The sequence below is a fragment of the Salarias fasciatus genome, chromosome 9, assembly GCF_902148845.1.
Source record: "Salarias fasciatus chromosome 9, fSalaFa1.1, whole genome shotgun sequence".
In the NCBI taxonomy this organism is placed as follows: Eukaryota; Metazoa; Chordata; class Actinopteri; order Blenniiformes; family Blenniidae; genus Salarias; species Salarias fasciatus.
The window spans coordinates 21143891-21163748 of NC_043753.1; the positions used below are offsets into that span (position 1 = coordinate 21143891).

A 19858-nucleotide genomic window follows, 5' to 3' on the forward strand; every position below is an offset into this window, starting at 1 on the left:
TACTTTCATTTTATTGTTCAAACCTTTTGATTTTAAATTTTTTCCCATCATGTTTATTCTTTTAACTCAAAAAGTCCATACTTTAGATGCACATTTGTTGGAAATGTGTTTCATGAGTCGATGTGATTAAAAATCCACCACGTTAAAGAAATTACCACTTCATCCATGTGCTGTTCTTGTAACCTCCTAAAATGTAATATTTTAGTGAATTTGGAGAAAACTAGTTTGTTTCCTAATGTAACTACTTGAACATGCTGTACTCTTTACAGCTCTGCTTGTAAACCATCTCAAACATTAAATACAAGATTAGTATTTTCAGAATTTGACGGGTTTTTCCATTTTTTGAATACGTGGAGGTTCTAAACATCCTCAGCCTGACAGATTTCACGTCAAACACTGTTACTGATCCGTCAGACACGATGCTGAAAGAACAGAAATCAGTTAATCTGAAATGATTTTTTTCCAGAGCGAGAACCGTCACTGTTGAATTTCAGATTCATACGTTTTTTGTTTAGGGTGAACGGTGTTGAAGTAACGGTCCAAAAACGTGAAAATGCAGATTGTGTGTCATTGTCCATGTGATGAACACGCTCACCTAATTTCTAATTTTACTCCCTTGTTTACTCCCAGTACACCGAGTTCAGTACATGTGGGTGTGAGCTCACTAACAACCGCTGCAGGGGTCCATCCCTAGTGAAATGTCACTGAAAGGTTAAAGGTCAGATCGGAAGGAGACACTCAAACACGGCAGCATTAATGTTAGAAGAATATAAATCCACACGCTTCGTAGGTTTAGTATTTTCCACATGGCAGGATAAATTCTGAGAGCAGTTGAAAGGAAAGAATGTAAAGCGAGGAGGAAATTTAAAGAATTTTATGTTTAAATGAACAAACCAAAAATGACAGCAGAGAAAATAAAGCACATTTCTTACAACATTTCAGTGCCAAAGCAGATTTTCCAAAGATGCATTCTTGAAATCCAAAGTATTCAAGTTTAATAGCAATTTTTATGGGTCATTAAAAAGAGAAAATGCCAAAATATCAAGAGCTAGATTACAGATCGCTTAAACAAACCTGAATTCATAGAATAATTTAGGCTTCAATAAGTTAATTATTTACATTTACATTCACTCTCTAGCCTGCATTCAACAAAATTAGCCCAGCAGCGATTCAAAGAAAAATATAGCAGCAGAGTTCATCTCCGAACTGTAGAGAATCAAACGCTTCGTCTTTGTGTTGGAATAAAGCACAACGATGCGATATGCCACTTCAAGAGCGTCAGTCTGACGGAGCCGAGGCTCCTCCAGGCGCTCAGTACTGCTTGATGAGTCGTCTTCTCTGGGACGTCTTCCTCAGCAGGTGTCTGTAGTCGTACGGGTTGTCCTCGGCCCGGCTGTCCGTGGACGACATCCTGGGGAGCGAACGCCTGTCGACCAATCGGGGGAGACGATCGTTACTGTGGCCTCAAACGAAAGGTCAACAACAAAGGAAACGGATGTGTCTTGGTGCCGTGCCTGCTGTCTTTGGCAGGTGAGGGCGGCTCCGGCTCGGAGACGGCTCTCTCCCTGGTCGTTCTGCTGGAAGCGGCTCTGTGCTCGGCCGGATGCTGCCTGTCCGTGGAGCGCCGGCGGCCCGCCGACCGCCTCCTGCCCGTGGACTGCCTCCGGCCCACGGAGCGCCGCCTCTCGGGCGCGCCGCCGCCGCTGCACGAGGCCGACTCGGTGGGGATGGAGGGCTCGGACCGGCTGGTGGGCAGCGTGCCGTAGTACTGGTCGTCTACGTCCAGCAGCTTCCCGGGACTGAAGCACAGGAAGAGGAGAACGCTGCGGAACTCAAACTGGAGTTTTTTAAACATTATTTTTCTTATTTACTCAAGATCAAAGCAGGCTTTAAGTGGAAACTGATCTAAAAGGAGTCTGACGCCACCGACTTCACTATTCCTGTAAGTTTTCCTTTGTTGATGTTTTTCCATAAGAGCTGTTATTTATTTTCAGTCCTCGGTTTCCAGAACGGCTCTCAGTCGGGACACCTCTCTGCTCTGGCCTGCATACAGATGCAGCTTGTGTGTATTTCCCAGGATTTGCAGTTTTATTTTGTAAATAGCAGGCGCATCGAGACAATTTCTCTGCTGGGCTGAAGCATTAAATCCCCACTTCGCTCTCAAAAAGCAAACCCTTGACTCGGCATATTTCCCCTGCAGGCCACAGGGCTGCACTTTGGTGCAGTGTAAAGCACACCGGCCTCATGGCAAGAAGACACCAGTTCGATGTTCCATCCATCTACCAATCTACTGCTCTCTCTCTCTATGGGAAATATCTCTGTGGTGAAGGGGATTCATAAATAGACAAAAGTACAGCGGTATTTTGTGGGGACAATATGAAAAAACAGAATAATTATGGAGCTCTCTGCAGAAATCCTCCCACCAACACCAACTCTGACATTCACGTTACGTAACCATGGCAGGACAGTTTCCACATGGAAATCAATACGTTTCGCACATCAGTAACATATACCGATTAGCAGGCTCGGGAGTCTGCGACTGTCCCAACTGATGCCCGGTAAAGTGACCCTGAGATGAGCCGGAGGCCCGATGCTCCCCTAATGGAGGTGAGAGGGGTGAAAACAATCATCTGACTAATGAATCCTGATAAATGTGCTGCTCTGAAGGCTGGAATAAAAACTTCTCCTTCACTGTTATTGGCTGCCTGTTGTCTGATCACTGGATGAAATAAGTGAGTGACGGACGCCGCAACACATCATGAGCATGGAGACGAGGATCGTCAGTGTTTCAATGTTTTTAGGAAGAGGCCACTTCTTGGACGGTAACTTCTGTTAGAAAACCTTAAAGAAGAATCTCTTTCACTCTGATGTTTTAGATGGATCATCATGAAACCCCCTAACAATTAATTCTAATGATATCTGAGGTAAATTCCAGATTTCTGAGGGTACTTTAGGAGGTGTTACTGTGGCTGGTAAGCTACACCCACACAGTGTGTAGCTGTGAGACGGATAATAACAATAAAGCAACATGTTTCTCAGAGGCAGCGACCTTAATCTGGGCAGAGTTCCACACACAGGGCCTGATCTACTAAAGGCTTCTCACTTCATAACAGGTTCAAATGATGAACACACCAGTATGAAAACTGATAACTGATAAATTGAGGCGATGAGAAGGTGACTGCATTAACAGGCAACATTTTGAAAACGTCTGCTGCCTGATCACTTGTTTTCGATTTGAAGAATGTTGGGACAAAAATAGAAAAAACGCACACACAGCTGAACAAAACATTTGGCAGCTTTCAGATAATTCACTTACAGTTATCTCTATGATATCAAAATGATGTAAAAACAAGTGAAAATATGGAGTTTAAGTCAAAATGTTGTAAATGAAGATTTTTTTTTTTAAGAGAATGTTTCTCTACATTTTGATTGTTTGTGTCATTATGACTTTAGTTTTGATGGTTTAACTTCAGTCTCAAATAGGAAACAGACATTAAATTGGGTCTAACATATAATCCAGACGGACCTCAGTTCATCATTCAATGCATTACTGAACTTTCCAACAATGCAAATATGCAAGGTGTGAAAATAAAAACATCACCTTCCATCCCGCATACCTTCCCTTTTCATTTTAACCCACCATGGAAACATTTGGAGTTTCCACTGTGGTGGTGAAGCTTGTTTTCCTGCTGCTAAACATCTCGTTCTTCTGCTTATTTCTGAGAAACTGCTGCAGCTGCAGCTGGAAACAGAAAGACGCTGCTTCCACTCCTCCCTCTAAACCACACACAGACTTCAACGTCTCGCCACTGCTTTTCTTTAGAAACACCATTAAAACACAGATATCTGGGGTTCTTGATGAAAATTTCCTTTCCTCACTTACATCTACTTGCAGTGTTGCGTCTTCCCACACACACACACACACACACACACACACACACACACACACACACACACACACTCCCTCCTCTGCTGTCAGCCTCGGCTCCAGATGCTATCGTTCCTGCCGACCTTCTCGTCCCTAATGATGCATGGAAACTGCTCCTGTCCATCGCTGCCTTTATTTATCTGCTAACAAATTATTACCCTTGATGTTGTAGCGCCGTGTTGTACTGTGCGTGTGTGTGTGTATGTGTGTGTGTGTGCACATCAAGGTGGGGGAGTGTGTGTGACACTGTGATAAAGCACTGTGGCCCCTGCTTGTAGAGCTCGTCCTATCAGTCCATCTTCACCCCCTCACTCTGGGCGGTCTGCTCACCTTGCGGCCTGCGCAACACATACATATGCATGAAGGGGTGCGCACACACATACACACACACACACACACACACACACACACACACACACACACACACACACACACACACACACACGCTCTGTTCTCCACTCTGCTTTTGTCAAGATGACGCCCACTGCTTTAACTGAAACATACTTCTCAAACACAACACATCTGTACTCATCTGCAGGATTACACTGATGAATTCCGTTTCAGTTTTCCTGCATTACAGCCGAGGTGAAGAAGCAGATAATTAGCTTGACTGCGAAGGTGTGCGGCCCTGCAGATCATTAAGCTGGAACCCAGACGCCGTGCGGCTGCAGTCATTACTCTGGGTCAGGCGTGGCGAGCCGGCAGAGCTCGCCGGCTTCTCCGAACAGCAGTGATAGGTTGTTAAAATGAGGCAGGAATCACTTACCCCTCCTTCCTGGGTTTCCGTTTGTCATCCTGGACGGACCGCTGAGAGCAGGGAGACAAAAACAGAGGCGTTACTTTTCAAACTAAATGTATATGACGAGGTAAGGAACAAATCTGCAGCCTTCAACACAGATTGAATAAGGAGCACGGCCTGTTCGTTCATAGATGAGTTCTAATTTTAACCATGACCTAATTCTATTCAATTCTACGCTGTTCGACATTCATGATCTGCAGAAAACCAATAATAATAACTCCGCTAATCACCTGAAATGGTATCTTGAAATGTATCTATTGCTGTTTTAATGAGATATCATAAAATCCTGCTGGATGGATTAGAATATATCAGAAAAACAGTGATATTATGATTTTTCCTGTGAGTCAGAGAGATCAAGGTGAACCATAGAGGACTTACTGGGTCCATGTGGGAAAAAACCCAAAATTGCTAGTAATTAATAACCATTCTTATTTTTGGAATCAGTAGAGATTTAATTAACAACCGAAATAACATAATTTGCTCTGATGAGTACTATCGTCCTAAAAAATACACTTCAAGTCATAATCAGCTTGAGACAAATCCCATATCTATATATTATGCCAAACACCTCAAAAAGTTGTAATTTTCAAATTTCAAAAATGAAAAATCTTTGAAACTCCAGTTAATATAAATGAAGAAAATGCAGAAACCCGCCACTGAATCTCTGGTATTTACTGCTTATTTGGCTTCATTCATTGACTTTTCTGTATTTGAAGCCAACAAAACATGTTACCGGGGAAGCTACTTCGTGGTGATCTGTTCAATACATTCAGTGCAGGAGAGGAATTGACTTTCACACAAAAAAAAAAGGTCAAGAAAACTTTCCCAGGCAGTTTCGTAACAGTCAGATTTTTCTTTTGCAGTAAAAGAAAATTGCAAATCAATCGTTCATTTTGCACGTCGATTGGATCCCTGTGACGGCAGCTGTGAAAAGTTTCTGGAGGCGCTTCCTGTACTTTGTGTGACTCACATGGATGAGGGTGTAGTAGGTGGAGTCCTCCGGGGTGTTCAGGGTCTTTGGCTGCTGAGTCCTGCGGGGCGTCCTGGACGACCTCTGATCCACTGGCAGGAACAACAAAGACGTTAGGAGAGGTTTCTTCTTTCTGGCTGCACAGGGCAGCTGAATCTAACTTCCTCCATATTAAATTAAACATTATTACAAAAACCAAACTGTCCACTGTGCACAGAAAAAAATCCACTCACTAAACTAATCGAATGCTCTGACGCCGCTCAGTGTTTTACAGTATTTTGCTGTAAACTTTGAGGCTTTTACATCCAGCTGGAGCGAGTGAGAGTGGAGGTTGACCTCTGACCCCTGCTGTGCTCACCGAGCCGCCGTACGTTTTGCGGTGGAACCCTGAGGCACGAGGCCGCTTTGAATTTTCCAACACAGATGACGAAACAACCTTTGACACGAGCAAAGTGTCGGATAACACCGCAGTCGATGCGGGTTCGATTCCCGGCGACGATCGGCGTGTGTTTGTGTGCGGACACGCGGCCGCGATCCGTCACGTCTGCCGTAAATGACACTTCGCAGCAGCATCCCTCATTTGTGTTATTGCACTGACAAATATATTACAGCGACCTTTGTGCGTTGCTCATTATTAATCACAGTTTGCACAAAAGGGGGAAGAAACGATCCATCATGCGAACATGTTCTCAGGTAAAGAGGCTGAAGGAAAGTTTGTAATATTATTGAACAGCTCAACCTAAAGGTCACTCTGCACTGCTCACACAAGTGAAGCCAATTTTACACACTGACTTATTAATTCCTGCCATAATTGTTGGAAACGTCGGCTCCCAAAACATGATTAACATTCGACGACCTTTCCCATGAAGAGCGCTGTGACTGGCATGCTTCTGCTTTCATTGTGCGCGACGCAGGCCGCTCTGATTTGCTTTATTATGCGAAGGAAATTCGCGAGGACATATTAACGCCGTCGATGGAGAAATGACTTGGTGGCGGCCGGAGAAGAATAATTTCCTGAGAGTTGCGCTCGCCCTTGGAAATAACACAGATAATTCATTCTGCTTCACCTCGGGCGATGTGCCGTGCTGCAGGAAGGCTGGTAAAGGGCAAACATTCCCAGATTAGAGGCAGCGGGGCGGTGTGTGACACCGCTCGCATGTCACTACACCACATATGTAGCTGGTTAGCTTAGCCTCACAGAGGAGGCCTTCAGAGCTTTCATGATTCACAAAAAAATATATAAAGAGGGTATAAATCCAAATATAGATGTTAATTTGTTCTTATGATCGCAAATAATTATATAACATGAACTAAAGTGACAAAAAACAAAAACAAAAGTCACATGAATTAAAAAAAAAAACAGAAGGAAAAGCAAAGTATTACACAGAACTAAAAAGTAAACATCCAGAAAGAGATCCAAAATTCAATTTAAATCCCTTACACTTGAAGTAAAACTGTACCCGACTTCAAATATCAAACAAACGATTGAATAATCATGACAGCCGCCGAGGAGCGAAACCGGCTTCATTACATAATAATTACATTATTGACCGGAGACACCTGAACCTCGGACGACGCTGACATTTCAGCTGCCAGCTCGGTTTTCCAAAGACGGTGAACTTTCAATTTGCTGCCTCCCCCCCTCCCCCCCCTCAGCTCACCCCGCTGAAGGCAATTACAGCTATCACCTGGGTAAATCACATTATATTTCTGATGACATGTCAGGATAGAAAGGCACCTCCTGTTCGAGCACTTGACTTTCTCTCTGCTTTCCTTGATCTCATGAAGTCGCTCGGCAGACAAAAGAAAACGCCCTCGCTCGGTTCGACCGCGTCGACTGAGGACATCTGGATGAATGAAGCAATAAAATCTGCATCTCGCAGCGTGAAAATAGCTGAAATGAGCTCAAACGCTCTTTACGTTTGAGATGATCGTGACAACGAATGTCAATTCTGAACCTTTTCTATCGAAAGCTGTCATTTTATTTATTTTCTAGAGTGTGTATTTTCATATTTGTCCACCGCTGAAGGTGCAGCGGGCTCGGCGAAAAGGAGAAGATGTGGTGACCTTTAACAGAAAGACCGATTCTCTCAATTATCTGCTGGTTCAAGGCTTCGAGAATCCAAACCGCCAACATTATGAATGATTATTTTCCGTGTCTTAATAATTCATTTCTAACAGCAGATCTCTGTTATCTTACTTGATTGGCGACGCTGGGGAGCGTAGCCATTGATTGCTTTTCCTCTCACGAACATGCCGTTGCTCTCCGGGTTTGATTGATGGGCCTGGATTATCTCGTTCAACTTCCTCTGCAGGGCCAGAAACTCCTGAGAAGTCTTGGCAATCTGTTGATACAGGTGAAAATAAAACAATACATGACTGGAAAGCCAAGCAGACGTCGTCCTGGCTGCCTGACGGAGTCAGCGTGAGCCGGTCACCTCCTTGGAGAAGCTCTCCACCCTCCTGGCTTCGTGCTGAGCCGTTTGCTTGTTGGCCTTCAGCTGCTTTCGGTCCTTGTAGCCCCTGAAGTTACTCTGGATCTTCACCGCGGCCTGCTCCTCCTCCTGCCGCTCCTTCTCCTCGTCCGTCTCCTCTCTGCGCTCGATCAGAACGTCATTGACGTCCAGCGCCTCCTCCTGCTCTGCCGCCTCGCCCTGTTTCTCTTCCGACTCCAGGGGAACCTCGCTGGACTCCTCAGCTCTCCTCTGGGCTTCTCGCTCCGCCTTCAGCTTCTTTCGGTCTCGGTGGCCTCTGAAGTTGCTCTGAAGGACAGTCGCTGCCTTTTCCTCCTCCAGACCCCCGGAGGTCTCGGCAGAACCGTCCTGCTGGGATTCTGCCGCCGACGCTTCCTGCTCCTCTTTGGGAGGTTGTGGCGGTCCGTCTGGCTCGGTCTTCCTCTTCCGGGGGATTTTGCCCTCCTCTTCCAGCCGTTTTCGCTCCTTGTGGCCGCGGAAGTTGCTCTGCAGCACCACCGCTGCTTTGGTCTCGTCTGGATCGTCTGACTTCGCCTGCTCCGGTTCGGCCTGAGCTGCTGTCGACTCTTCTCTTTCAGCGTCTTCACTTGTGGAACTCTTCACTTCCTGTTTCCTTGCTGGGATCTTCCCTTCCTCCTGCAGTCTCTTCCTTTCTTTGTGACCCCTGAAGTTACTCTGGAGGACGGTGGCTGCCTTGGTTTCCTCTTCCAGGTTCACTTCCTCCTTCTTGTCCTCTTCGTTTCCAGGATCTGCGTCTCCGATCACAGGCTCATCTGCCACTTCCGTATGCTCCTCGTCTTCTGGCACCTGAGTGTGATCGCTGTCGTCGTTCTCCTCTGCTTCATAGGTGCTCTCGTCTTCATCGTTCTCTCCTTTGCCTCCTGCTTCCTGGCTTTCTTCCACCGCTTCGTTCGGTATCTCCAGCTCAGCTCCAGCCATCGTCTTTTTCCGCTCCTTAAACTTCTTCCTCTCTTTGTATCCTCTGAAGTTGCTCTGAAGAACAACGGCAGCTTTAGTTTCCTCTTCTTCCTCGGTCTTCCCGTTGCCTTCTGGAGAAGGGGTACTTTCTTCTTCGGTGGTGTTTTTGTCTGCCTCTGCTGCTGCTCCCTCCGTCTCTTTCAGAGCCTGTTCGGCTTTCTGTTTCTCTCTGGCTTCCCTGTGAAAAAGCAGTAAACAGTTGACCGCTGGTTTGGTTTCCAGAGCCACAGTTTGCACCGTTCCCGTGTCTCGTACCGTTTCCTCTGGAAACTCTTCCTCTCTTTGTGCCCTCTGTAGCGAGCTTGAATCTTGGTGGCTGCTTTGTTCTTCTCATCCACGAGCTCCTGGTACTTCTTTTTCGCGAGATATCGTCTGCAAACTGAAGAAAGCAGGAAAGGCGAGGTGAACCGGCGTGGACTGGCACGGCTGCCGGATTTAGCAGGATCACTGATTTCGTCTCCGTTTATATTTACCAGCCTGGAAGCCGGATGATGAAGGCCTCCAGCTTGGCTTTGCTTTTGTCATCAGCGGCCCGTTTCCGGACTTTATGACCTCTGTAAGCTGGAGGTGAGAGGCTGAATCAGCGCCCACTCTCGCATGAACTGCCCGCCTTGCTCTTACCCAGCCGACCGACCTGACTGCAGCACCAGGGCGCTCTGCTCCCGCTCCTTCAGGAGCCGCCGGTAGCGCTTGGCGCCCAGCCAGCCCCGGACGCAGGCCTGGAGCAGGACGATCCGCTGCGTGGCCTGCTGCACCATCAGGTTCAGATGCTCCACGTGGTAGTACTTCAGGAAGACCTGAGAGACGGACATGGCAATAACATGGTAATAAAACACACTTCCTTTAGATCGCCCCCATCTATACAAGACGGGCTTCTCTTTGCTCTTGATTGCTGCTAAACACACAACAACCATTTTGTCCGAGTTATGAAAACACTCCATTATGCTGCAACGTCTGCTTCACTTTTAAAACACTGAACAGCAGTCTGAGAGCTGAAGGAGAGTCCTCGTTTATTCCTGAAGATTGTATTGTAAAAATAATGAGACTTTATAATCAGGAGACACGCTCAAGGGTTTTGTTTTTCAGGTAAGGTCTTTTCAGTAAGACATTAAGTTCTTTCTCGGCCACGAGAGGAAACGTCTCCCCTCTTATTAAATTAGAAACACTAACTAGTAGGAGGTTCATGCTTAAAATACAGTCATTTGAGTGACTTTTGTGAAGTATTTCTCTTGACCTTGGTCTTCCCCATGGCCCAGTTCTCCAGCTTGGTCTTCTCCAGTATTGCAGCACACGTCTCGGGCGTCACGGCCGGCTCCTCGTGGGCGTGGAAAGCCAGGATGTAGTACCTGCACCAATCACCGCAATCAGCAGGACCCTCCAACACAAGGGTCAACGACACACACTCATTTTTAATTTGGTGAACATCAACAAGCCTGCTTCAAGACGCCGGACCTTTCCTCTCAAACTGAAAGCAACGAGACGTCATGTCACTTTGGAACCGACCTCTTTATAAAGTTAGCGAAGAGGATGCGGTGTGAGTAGCCCTGCCGTCGGATCTTGGCCGTCTCCAGGACGCCGGTGTATCGCAGCTGGACCAGAACCTTCTCCCGGTCGAACTTGTTGGCCTGGCGGTCGTTGTTGGGCTTGATGCAGCGCACAAAGTGAGGCTGCCCGGCCACCATCTTGGACAGAAGGTCCATCAGGGAGTACTGCGAAGAGCATGAAGACGGAATAAACATGGAGGCCGCCACGTTTCCACAACGTGCCAGTAAATGTAGGAGAAGGAGGTCTCACTCTGAAGTAGGAGGCCACGGTCTGTGTTCTCATGTTTGTGGTTTCTCTCGGGTGAGCGGGGGTTTCCGAAGAATCACCCGGCTGAAAAAACACACATTGAATCGGTTTAAAAACTGAATATTTTACATCAGGGGTTTTTCAAAGTGTGAGAGGATGAGCTAATGCTTCACATCAAGGAGTAATCTTTGGATGAAAATACGACTTCTTAATGTTACAGTAAAAGAATTCATCTAAACACGATTGATTCCAGTTGTGATCAATATGCAGTGAAGCAGAACTCACACAGTCCTCACACTTTGGAAACCACTGTTTCATCTAAGAGAATAAAGGTTAGACGTCTCTCTACTCTACTGATGCTTTGTCCTACTGGTTAATATGGATTTTCACACTTTTAAAAATCACAACAAAAGGCCCGTTTTTTTTTCTTCTTTTTTTATCAATCTTGTTTAGAGAAATCACCAATCACCGTTTGTATTTGTACTGTGTCATCGAGAGGCACATCGACCACGTATTTTTTCTCTGGAGAAAGCTGCAAAAGAGACGCAAGACATGGATGAACAAGGCGGCAAATCACGACCGTGATCTGCTCAAATGCATCTCGTCTACAGCTGGAACTTTAAATAACAGTATGCAACATCAGACTAAATAGAATAAATTAGTTTGCATACAACACACTGCAGCTCTACGTGTCTTTCTTTGCACAAGCACAACGCAGGGAAAGCACCTTTATAGCACACCGTCGGCCTCAGACTGTATGGAGCGTTTAAATCGCTCTTTGTGGCTTCAAAGTCTTTGATTAGACTTTTTTTTTTTTGGTTTGTAAAATATGCAGATGAATGGAAATCAATGCAAGAACTAATCAAACACAGTTCATTTGGACGTGGCTACCTTCAACTGCCTGAAATCACCGCGAGGCTTCTGATCAGGATAACTGCTGAACAAACTGAGGAGGCTGAGCAGGACTTTTTCAGTGTAAATGTTTGATACTGTTTTAAGGAATAGGTATTGAAATGTTATAATTGTTATACCTTCCTCAAGTTAATTGGCATGGTGCTATAAATACAAATAAACCACAGTGATGGAGAACGGGTCACTACACAGGAGAGCCGTCAGGAGACAGTGGGAGAAGGTCTCTATGCAGTGTAACAGCATTATCGCCGACTATAATACATAATAGTTCTAACTCTAGACTGATTTCTAACAAAGCTACGTGTCATTTAATCTGCATAAAGTGAGTGACAAATGGGTCTAAATTAGTAAAATCTAAAATACAATGCGACTACGGTCTTTACCTCACTAAAAGAAAAATAACTGTACAAGGTTAGCATTCCCATCTGTTAGGTCAGAAATCCGGGGGCACGACAAGAGAAGAAGGAAGGAAAAAAAAAACAAGGAGACAAAAGGTAAGAAAGTAAATAAAATGGAGTGTAATTACAGCGCCAGCAACAGCAGTAAAAGCATGGATGACTGATGCTGTGAGAGTATAAACGGCTGAACTGTGATCCAGGAGCAGAAAAAAAAAGTTTCTGGAGGAGGTTCTTCATGTGGGAGATGAAACAGAGATAATGCAGGCGGGACTGAAAGCACCTTGGCGAAGGTGATGGTGCGTGTCGGCGTCCGCGGGCTCCGCATTGTGTTTACGCCTTTACCCTTGGTGTGGGCAAGGTTGCCTGGGAAATAAACAGACGGTCAGAGAGTGAGTCAGTTCACAAACCGTCTTCACAAAGTTTTAATTAGGTTTTGTTAAGAGAATGCGAAGCAGCTCGTCATTTATCAATGAAGGGGAGCAAAAACATCTTCATAGTGTCATGAAACACGGCGGCTTTAGGACTGCTTTTAAAAAGCGATTAGGAGATTATTGGCTTTGTGAATTAAGTTTGGCTGGAAGCCTATTCTGCCAACAAAGGATGCTCAGCGTGCCAAGTCCGGCTTACAGTGTCACAACGAGCTGGCAGACAAGAGAGCGTCTAAACGGAGCAACAGTCGTCTATTGTTTCACTTCACCAGCAGCCGTGACTCCAGGAAGGCTGCGACCTGACATGTCGGATTTTAAAGATTTTAGAAGGAGTAACGATCAATAATAATGAAATATTTGAGTCTAGATCAGTTGTGGCAATAATCTAATAAGCTGTTTTTTACTTTTCCCGTTTTCACTTCAGTATCGTTTTGCAGTTATTCCATATTCTTTCGGTTCCTCTTGGTTCCAACACCCGGTGCGTTCCTCTACCTGTTTTGGTGAGCGGATGGGTGACGAGTTTTCGGATGAGTTCGTTCTCGGACGACCGCAGCAGCAGGACGATATCCGGCGGCAGCGTTTCTCTGTTCTTGGCCAAGAATCCTGCAGCGTTGTAAATCACCTAAGAGAAGTGCAAAACGGAGAAAAACAAAACAGAAAATGAAAACGAACTCGGTTCAGTTCAGAAACCTCCCTGCACACAACAACGTCGTCAAGCATCAGTTACTTTTCCAGCGTAGTGATGAATCCCAAAGCCCAGGTCAACCCTCTTCGGCCTCCAGAAGCTTTTCGTCTTCAGATTATCTTCGAATTTCTCTGGAAAACAACATTACACATCAGTTAATTACCACTGCAGACACAGTGGCTTTGCTACTTAACCTCTCTGTGCTGAAAACACAAGGAATCATTTGGAGAGTCGTCTCTTCATTAAGCGTGCAGATGTTCATTAAGTAAAGCCGTGGCGTCTCTGTCCGGTTGGCTTGTTTGCATCTTTATTTGTTAAAGAAAATAAAGACTACAGACAGTAAATCTGCCCTGAAACAAACCCGCCGGACTGACCGACGAGAGTCTGGTCTGTGGCCTGCGGGAAGCGGCTCTCCTCATCCAGGAGCGACAGCATCCCCATGGGCTTCTGCAGGAAGAGGTCCAGCAGCGGCCGGTTGTCCTCGTACTCAATCATTCGAGCGTCCACCTCTTCGTTCAGGTACTCGTCCTGTGCAGGAGGAAAAGACACATCTCAGTCCTTCTGCGGAGAAAAGTCGAATTTCAGTCGAATGTTTAATATTTTTGGCAGCAGTTTCTTGAAATCTTGTTCAGTGAACAAAACACTACGAGCGTCACTTTATAGCTAATTAAACAACCACTTTGAAGTTGCAAGGCTTTCATTCCATCTATAATAACAGCTATTAAATGATATAAACGTCTGAACAGATTGATATTGTCAATGCAGTGAAAATGATAATAACTGCATGCTGTTCCATGTGACCTCCAAACTCAGTGTTTTTTTCTTCCTGAAAATAAGAGAAGCATACAATGGCAGAACAAAAATTATTTTTTATTGGTCGAGAAAAAGAAACAAACTTTTGTTCCCTCAAAAAAAAGGCACAGATTAACACATTCAGTGAAAAAAATTAATCTGAACAAAAGACATTATTGTAGAAAATCGGTTTTTGTTGTATGAAATAAAGTAAATAAACAAACCTTTAACTGAAAGATGTGTTTTCCTGATGGGAGACACTGTGTGACAACTAGATTAATGGATTAATTCACTTAATACATATTTCCATGCACTGTCCCCAAAGCTAAAACTAATTTTGTCTAGATTTACTTCAGTTATTTTTCTTTTTTGCTGTATTAATTTTTACTTCTTAAATCCTTGTTCACGTACAACAGAATATCTAGTTTTTCATGTAATAAGAGAGAAAGCCTGTACGTTCACTCTTGAACAGTTTAAGTCACAAATAACATCATGTAAGTTTGTAACACATTAAAAGACAACCCAGATTTGAATGAACGTTGTGGTTTAGCTCGTCTTAAAGCGACTCTTTCCACACCGAGCTGAATCGGGTCTGGAGGGCAACGCGATCTCAGCCCTCCACTTAAGTGAAGTTGATCACATCAGGCTGAGTCAGAGCTGCTTCGTGTGACTCAACAGCAGCCGAGTTCGTCTCCACGAGGCTGTAATGGGAACAAACAACGTCTAATCTGTCTGCCTATTGTAGCATGAACTCCCGCTGAGAGGTAAATGAAGCAGAGCAGGAAGCCGGCAGGAGCGCAGAGGTTTATACAAAATGCAACAACATGTGTAAAGATATGTAACCACGTACAGGTGAGGGAGCGTTTGGATCAGTGATAAAAGCCTGGACGTATACGGGATATCAGCTTCATCTCAACGCAGACGAGGCGCCGGTGTGGCGCTGCTTATTAATCTCAGAGCACAGAACATCCCCCGTATGCTCTGAATACGAGCTGCCGGCGCTATAGGACAATGTACGTCTGGGCAGGCTTCCAACAATACCCAAGAGTGAGTTTAAGTCCAACACGGAGTGTCTTCAACTCCTAATTGACCCTCGTTTAGGATGATTTATGGCCCCTCTCCTTGGGTGAGTCCAAATCATTTAACATTAGCAAACCATTGTGTGACCCCCCCGAGGCGGAACACTCCCCCGAGACGGCATGAGGAGAGAATAACAAAGCTCATTCTGCCGTAAATAAAGACGGCGGCATATTTTACCCTGGCTGTCTCTCTTACGGCGCCGGGTGACAAATGATGACATGTTATCACAATTTAGATGGAAATGAGGCGGCGCCAAGGTGAAAACTGCACACGGAGTCCTCTCAAAGAAGAATCCAAGTCGTCAGAAAGCAGAAAACACGCGGCGATGGGCTCAGGTGCGGCGCCGGCGGTCGGACCCTCCTCACCTGCTCCCAGGCGAATATGTGCTGGTTGAAGTAAAACTGGATCTGCTCGTTGGCGATGTTGATGCAGAGCTGCTCGAAGGAGTTCTTCTTGAAGTTCTCAAAGCCGAAGATGTCCAGGATGCCGATGTTCAGGCCTTTATCGTCCTCCCTGAAGGAGACGAGGTTTAGAGAAACAACCGCTTTATTTTTAAAATCTACCAATGAATTTATAGATGAATGTTTTCCTTTATTTCATCTTCTAAAACGGCTTCGTCACAGAATTTTTCTCTCTTGTGGAACTTTAGAGATCTGACAGTCGTGCTTAGCTGAGCACACTTTTTTTCTTTTTAGGGAAAAACAGGAACTGTGTGAGACAGCCTCACACACACACACACACACACACGCAGTGTGAGACTCCTGCTCCCGCTCTCACCCGAGGTGGCTGTCAGGTCGCAGCAGCGCGTTGATGCGGTTGACGATCCAGCTGAAGAGGCGGCCGTACAGCGCTTTGCCCATGGCGTCCCTCACCTCCACCGCCTTCTCCACCGTGTTGGGCCTGACGATGGTCTCGCCCCGGGCCACCACGCAGTGCGAGGTGAGCGCCTCGTGCAGCTCGTCTGACCGGATGCACAGCAGCGACGCCACTGCCGGGAGAGGACGTGAATGAAGGGATGAGAGGCGCGCGTCAGCCTTTCTGATTCACCCACTGAGTCAGATTAGTTTGTAGTCGGCTCTGTAAATTAGCAGCCAGAGCAGGTGTTTAAATTTACTTATAACTCCAACCACTGCAACTGCATGTGTGGTAATGATTTCCCGTAATGTCTGTATTGATGTATAATTCATTTCCTTACTCTCATTTCCTATATTTATCTCCACTCCACATGGAGCGCTCTGCAGAGTTAATGATGAAAAGCAGCGGAGGGAGGAGGGGGGAGGACGGGAGTGTGGCAGAGAGAATTCACAGCCGGGCTCAGTTTGACGTCACGCCGACCCCCCCGACCCCCCCGACCCCCCCCGACCGCCCGCCTCGCCCTCCCTCGTCTCACCGTTCTCCAGGACAGAAGCGTTGGAGATGTTGCTTTTGTCCGTCTGGTGCTCGGAGGCGACTGGAGAGAACTCGATGTCTCCGGAGTTCAGGATGGCGGCCAGAGTGCTGTAAACGCTGCCCAGCTCCTGCAGCACGGCGGCACAGGACGGGCAGAGCCAAGGGAAATGTCACCGTGCATGTCTGAAGAACGCTTGATTCACTTTGTTCAACAATCAACATCATTTTAACTAAAATTGTATATTTTCTGAAATACAACTACAGAAGTATAACATAAAAGTCAATTTTTAAAAGCTATTTTATCAAAAAGTCCCACATTTCTGGTGCAGAAAGCTTCAGGTGATTAAGCAGCAATGATCTGTGTTGTTTTAAAATAAATAAATTAAAAAAGACAGGGAAACAATAGACAGAAAGCCACCAAACCAAGCCCGTTAATTTTGGGTTTTTATCTGTATTCTGCACATTTCCAAGATTGGTTTTTAATGATACTCAAATAAAACAATTCCTATCTTATATTGGATGCTCCTGCAGGCCCTGAAGTCTTCTGTCTTCGGTACCTTTAGGATATTTTTAAAGCCCCTCTACACATAAGACCTGAGTTTTCAGACTGAATAACTTCCGAGTGACGATATTAATAAGTATAATGACTTTGTCACTATGTTCTTAAGTCTATAATCCTTGTGTTGAGATGATTTTCTTGCTTCATGTTTCCCTGATGAGGCTGCTTCGTTGTGTTCCTTGTCTTCTTTCTGTGTACCGACTTGATTTATTCATGCTCTCACTTCTGTAAAACCTCCCCTCACCTCCTGTCATCCTGTCTGTTTACGACCTGGTTTGCACCCTGACTCCGAGTCCTTGATCTCCCGTGTGGCAGCTGTGTGAGATTTATTAAACTGTGCTTCAGACTTCTGCGTTTGTCTGATCTGATTCGCGACAAATGTTCCAGCAGCTGAATCTGAACCAGCTGAAATCTGGAGCTCCGATCATGGAGCTTCACAACAGTCCAGTCATGAAAAACACTAAATGAATTCAGTTCCTCAAACAAATCGTAGAACGTTGAATATTTGTAATTTGACACCAGCTTCATTGAGTGCTGTGGCTGAGACAAAGTCGGTGTTCACACTAAACTAAAGTCAGGACATTTTCTTCAAAGGAGTCACTTCAGCATGTTGTTTTCCTCATTATTTGACAATTTAAGCATATTCATGAAAAAAACATCAATCTATTGTCTCCACTGTTTCCGGTGACGGAAGGGAACTGCCAGGTGTCTGTAGAAGTCGAGAAGTTTCTCCGTTTCCCCGCACAGTTTTTGAAGTCGACGCTCGGCAGATCGCTGCCGTACACCGTGAGACGCACGCAGGACGCGGCGTGCTGTCGGACAGGACGCCGCTCCTCGCGCACTGCCAAGTGATTACGGGATAAGTGCTATTGACGTGCAGATCCCAGGAGCAATCAGTTCGCCGAGGCTCATTAGCCTCCACAATGCCAGCAGCCGACGGCCTACATGTGCCGGTAGCTTTGCGCAGCGCCACCCTTCAAACTGACAACCCAGCAGCACGTGCAAAAAACTCCTCAAGCGCGTGTCGCATATTTTCCCCCTTAAGTTGCTCACGTTTCATCCGGTGACTTTCGAGGGATCGAGGCCGCGACGTTTTTTTTTTTTTTTTTTTTTTTTATGGGCTGGACTGTGTGAGGGCGTTTCCCAGTAATTAATGCGGGAGTGTGTGTGTGTGTGTGTGTGTGTGTGTGTGTGTGTGTACCTCCAGGGTGAACCCGATGACTTTGAAACACTGCTCCACCGCATCGAACTGCTCCTTGTAGAACGGGTTGCTCACGATGTCAGGCCCTAATTTTATGTGTTCGTTACACAGATACCTGCGGAAAGAGACGGGGAAAGTCAGGATGGGGGGGGGGGGGTCTCGGGTGGAAGGGAGTGAGAGGAGGAAATAACAGTGTTTAGAAGAGGAGCTCCGGGATGTCAAACCTACTTAGGTGTTTTGCTGTCGGAGAGCTTGTAGTGGGCGAGTTTCTTCCTGTCGGCCAAACCCGCGTAAATGTAGTAGAAGATGTGGAAGTTCCTCTCTCCTCTGCGGAAACAGGAAGATGGAGGTCAGACGATCAAATCAGGAAAAAAATCAGACATGCACGACATTTCAAAGTTCACTCCTACACTGACACAGCAAACAGCGAAACAACAAAATGACTGAAAACTGATCGTTGAAGAACGACTGCAAACAAGTAACCTGCAAAAATGAGGAGTGCGGTAGAAGTACGATAAACGCAGCACATCCTGGTTTTTAAATGAATAAGAAATAAAGTTTGAAAATGAAGTTTCAGTGACAACAAGTAAGGGACAAGAAAACAAACAGTATTTTGATTTTTTCTTATTTTACTATCAGCTTTAGCAGCACGGTGGCGCCTGCTTTTTGCTGATATGAATTGTAATTCTCACATTTATTTTTTCAAAGTTGTTTTGTTTTCTGTTTTGAGAAAATATTTAAAAAAATAAACCCAAATCTCGAGGAACTACGTCTATTTCATATTAACATTGAAGCTGCTGTTGATGGCTTTTAGACTGAATACTTGTCCATTGTTTGCTTGACTAGATGTTTTTATCAGGATCATCTGTGATCAGTGAATCAGCTGTAACTGACCGTCAGTGTGTGATTTGTTGTAGAAATGCAGGGAATAAACCCCTTTTCTACATATTCCAGCTTTAGCCTTATTAGTTGTATTGTGGAGGAACAAAATTCAACAGAGGCCCTGCTGGGAAAGCCCCTGCACATCCCACAGCTGTGAAAAACTACAGGATTTATCCATCAAAAGAAAAACTAATTACCTTAAATTAACTTTTGCGTTGACATTTTCAGCAATAGCATCTGTAAATGGTTTCCTACTTCATTTGATGGGATTTATTTGCCATTTCCAACACCACTGACACAAAAGAGTGTAGCTACATATAAAGCCTCCAGGCAAATCAAACCCTCCCTGACCTGTGGGCCTGTTTTCTAATGAAACGCTTCAGCCTGCCTTTGAAGCTCCGCTAAGGACGCTGGCAAGACCCCAATCTTTGATCAAACAGGAAATAAGCTAGCCGCTCCACTTGACCCAGCGCGCTCCCCAGACGCCGATAAGAAGAAAGGACGGACTGACTGAAGGCAAACGCTGCCAGATTCAGAAGTGAAAGAGAGAGTCTATTAGGCTCTGATCCCTGACGAGCGTGCGGGGAAACAA

The 19858-nt window shown here is 45.5% G+C and overlaps 1 protein-coding gene across 1 annotated transcript in view; it reads right to left on the minus strand.

Moving 5' to 3' along the window:
- Positions 1 to 822: 822 nt before the first annotated feature.
- The window catches only part of myo3a (myosin IIIA), a 47102-nt gene continuing 28066 nt past the window's right edge, over positions 823 to 19858 (minus strand). The window contains 24 exon segments of the mRNA XM_030099275.1: positions 823 to 1426; positions 1515 to 1799; positions 4695 to 4735; positions 5698 to 5789; positions 7898 to 8042; positions 8136 to 9327; positions 9405 to 9528; positions 9623 to 9632; positions 9634 to 9710; positions 9784 to 9946; positions 10384 to 10495; positions 10653 to 10858; positions 10944 to 11024; positions 11410 to 11472; positions 12236 to 12277; positions 12531 to 12613; positions 13171 to 13300; positions 13406 to 13494; positions 13738 to 13891; positions 15601 to 15748; positions 16013 to 16223; positions 16626 to 16752; positions 18385 to 18499; positions 18613 to 18711. Coding sequence (XP_029955135.1) covers positions 1312 to 1426; positions 1515 to 1799; positions 4695 to 4735; positions 5698 to 5789; positions 7898 to 8042; positions 8136 to 9327; positions 9405 to 9528; positions 9623 to 9632; positions 9634 to 9710; positions 9784 to 9946; positions 10384 to 10495; positions 10653 to 10858; positions 10944 to 11024; positions 11410 to 11472; positions 12236 to 12277; positions 12531 to 12613; positions 13171 to 13300; positions 13406 to 13494; positions 13738 to 13891; positions 15601 to 15748; positions 16013 to 16223; positions 16626 to 16752; positions 18385 to 18499; positions 18613 to 18711 — 3904 coding nt within the window. The 3' untranslated portion in view covers positions 823 to 1311.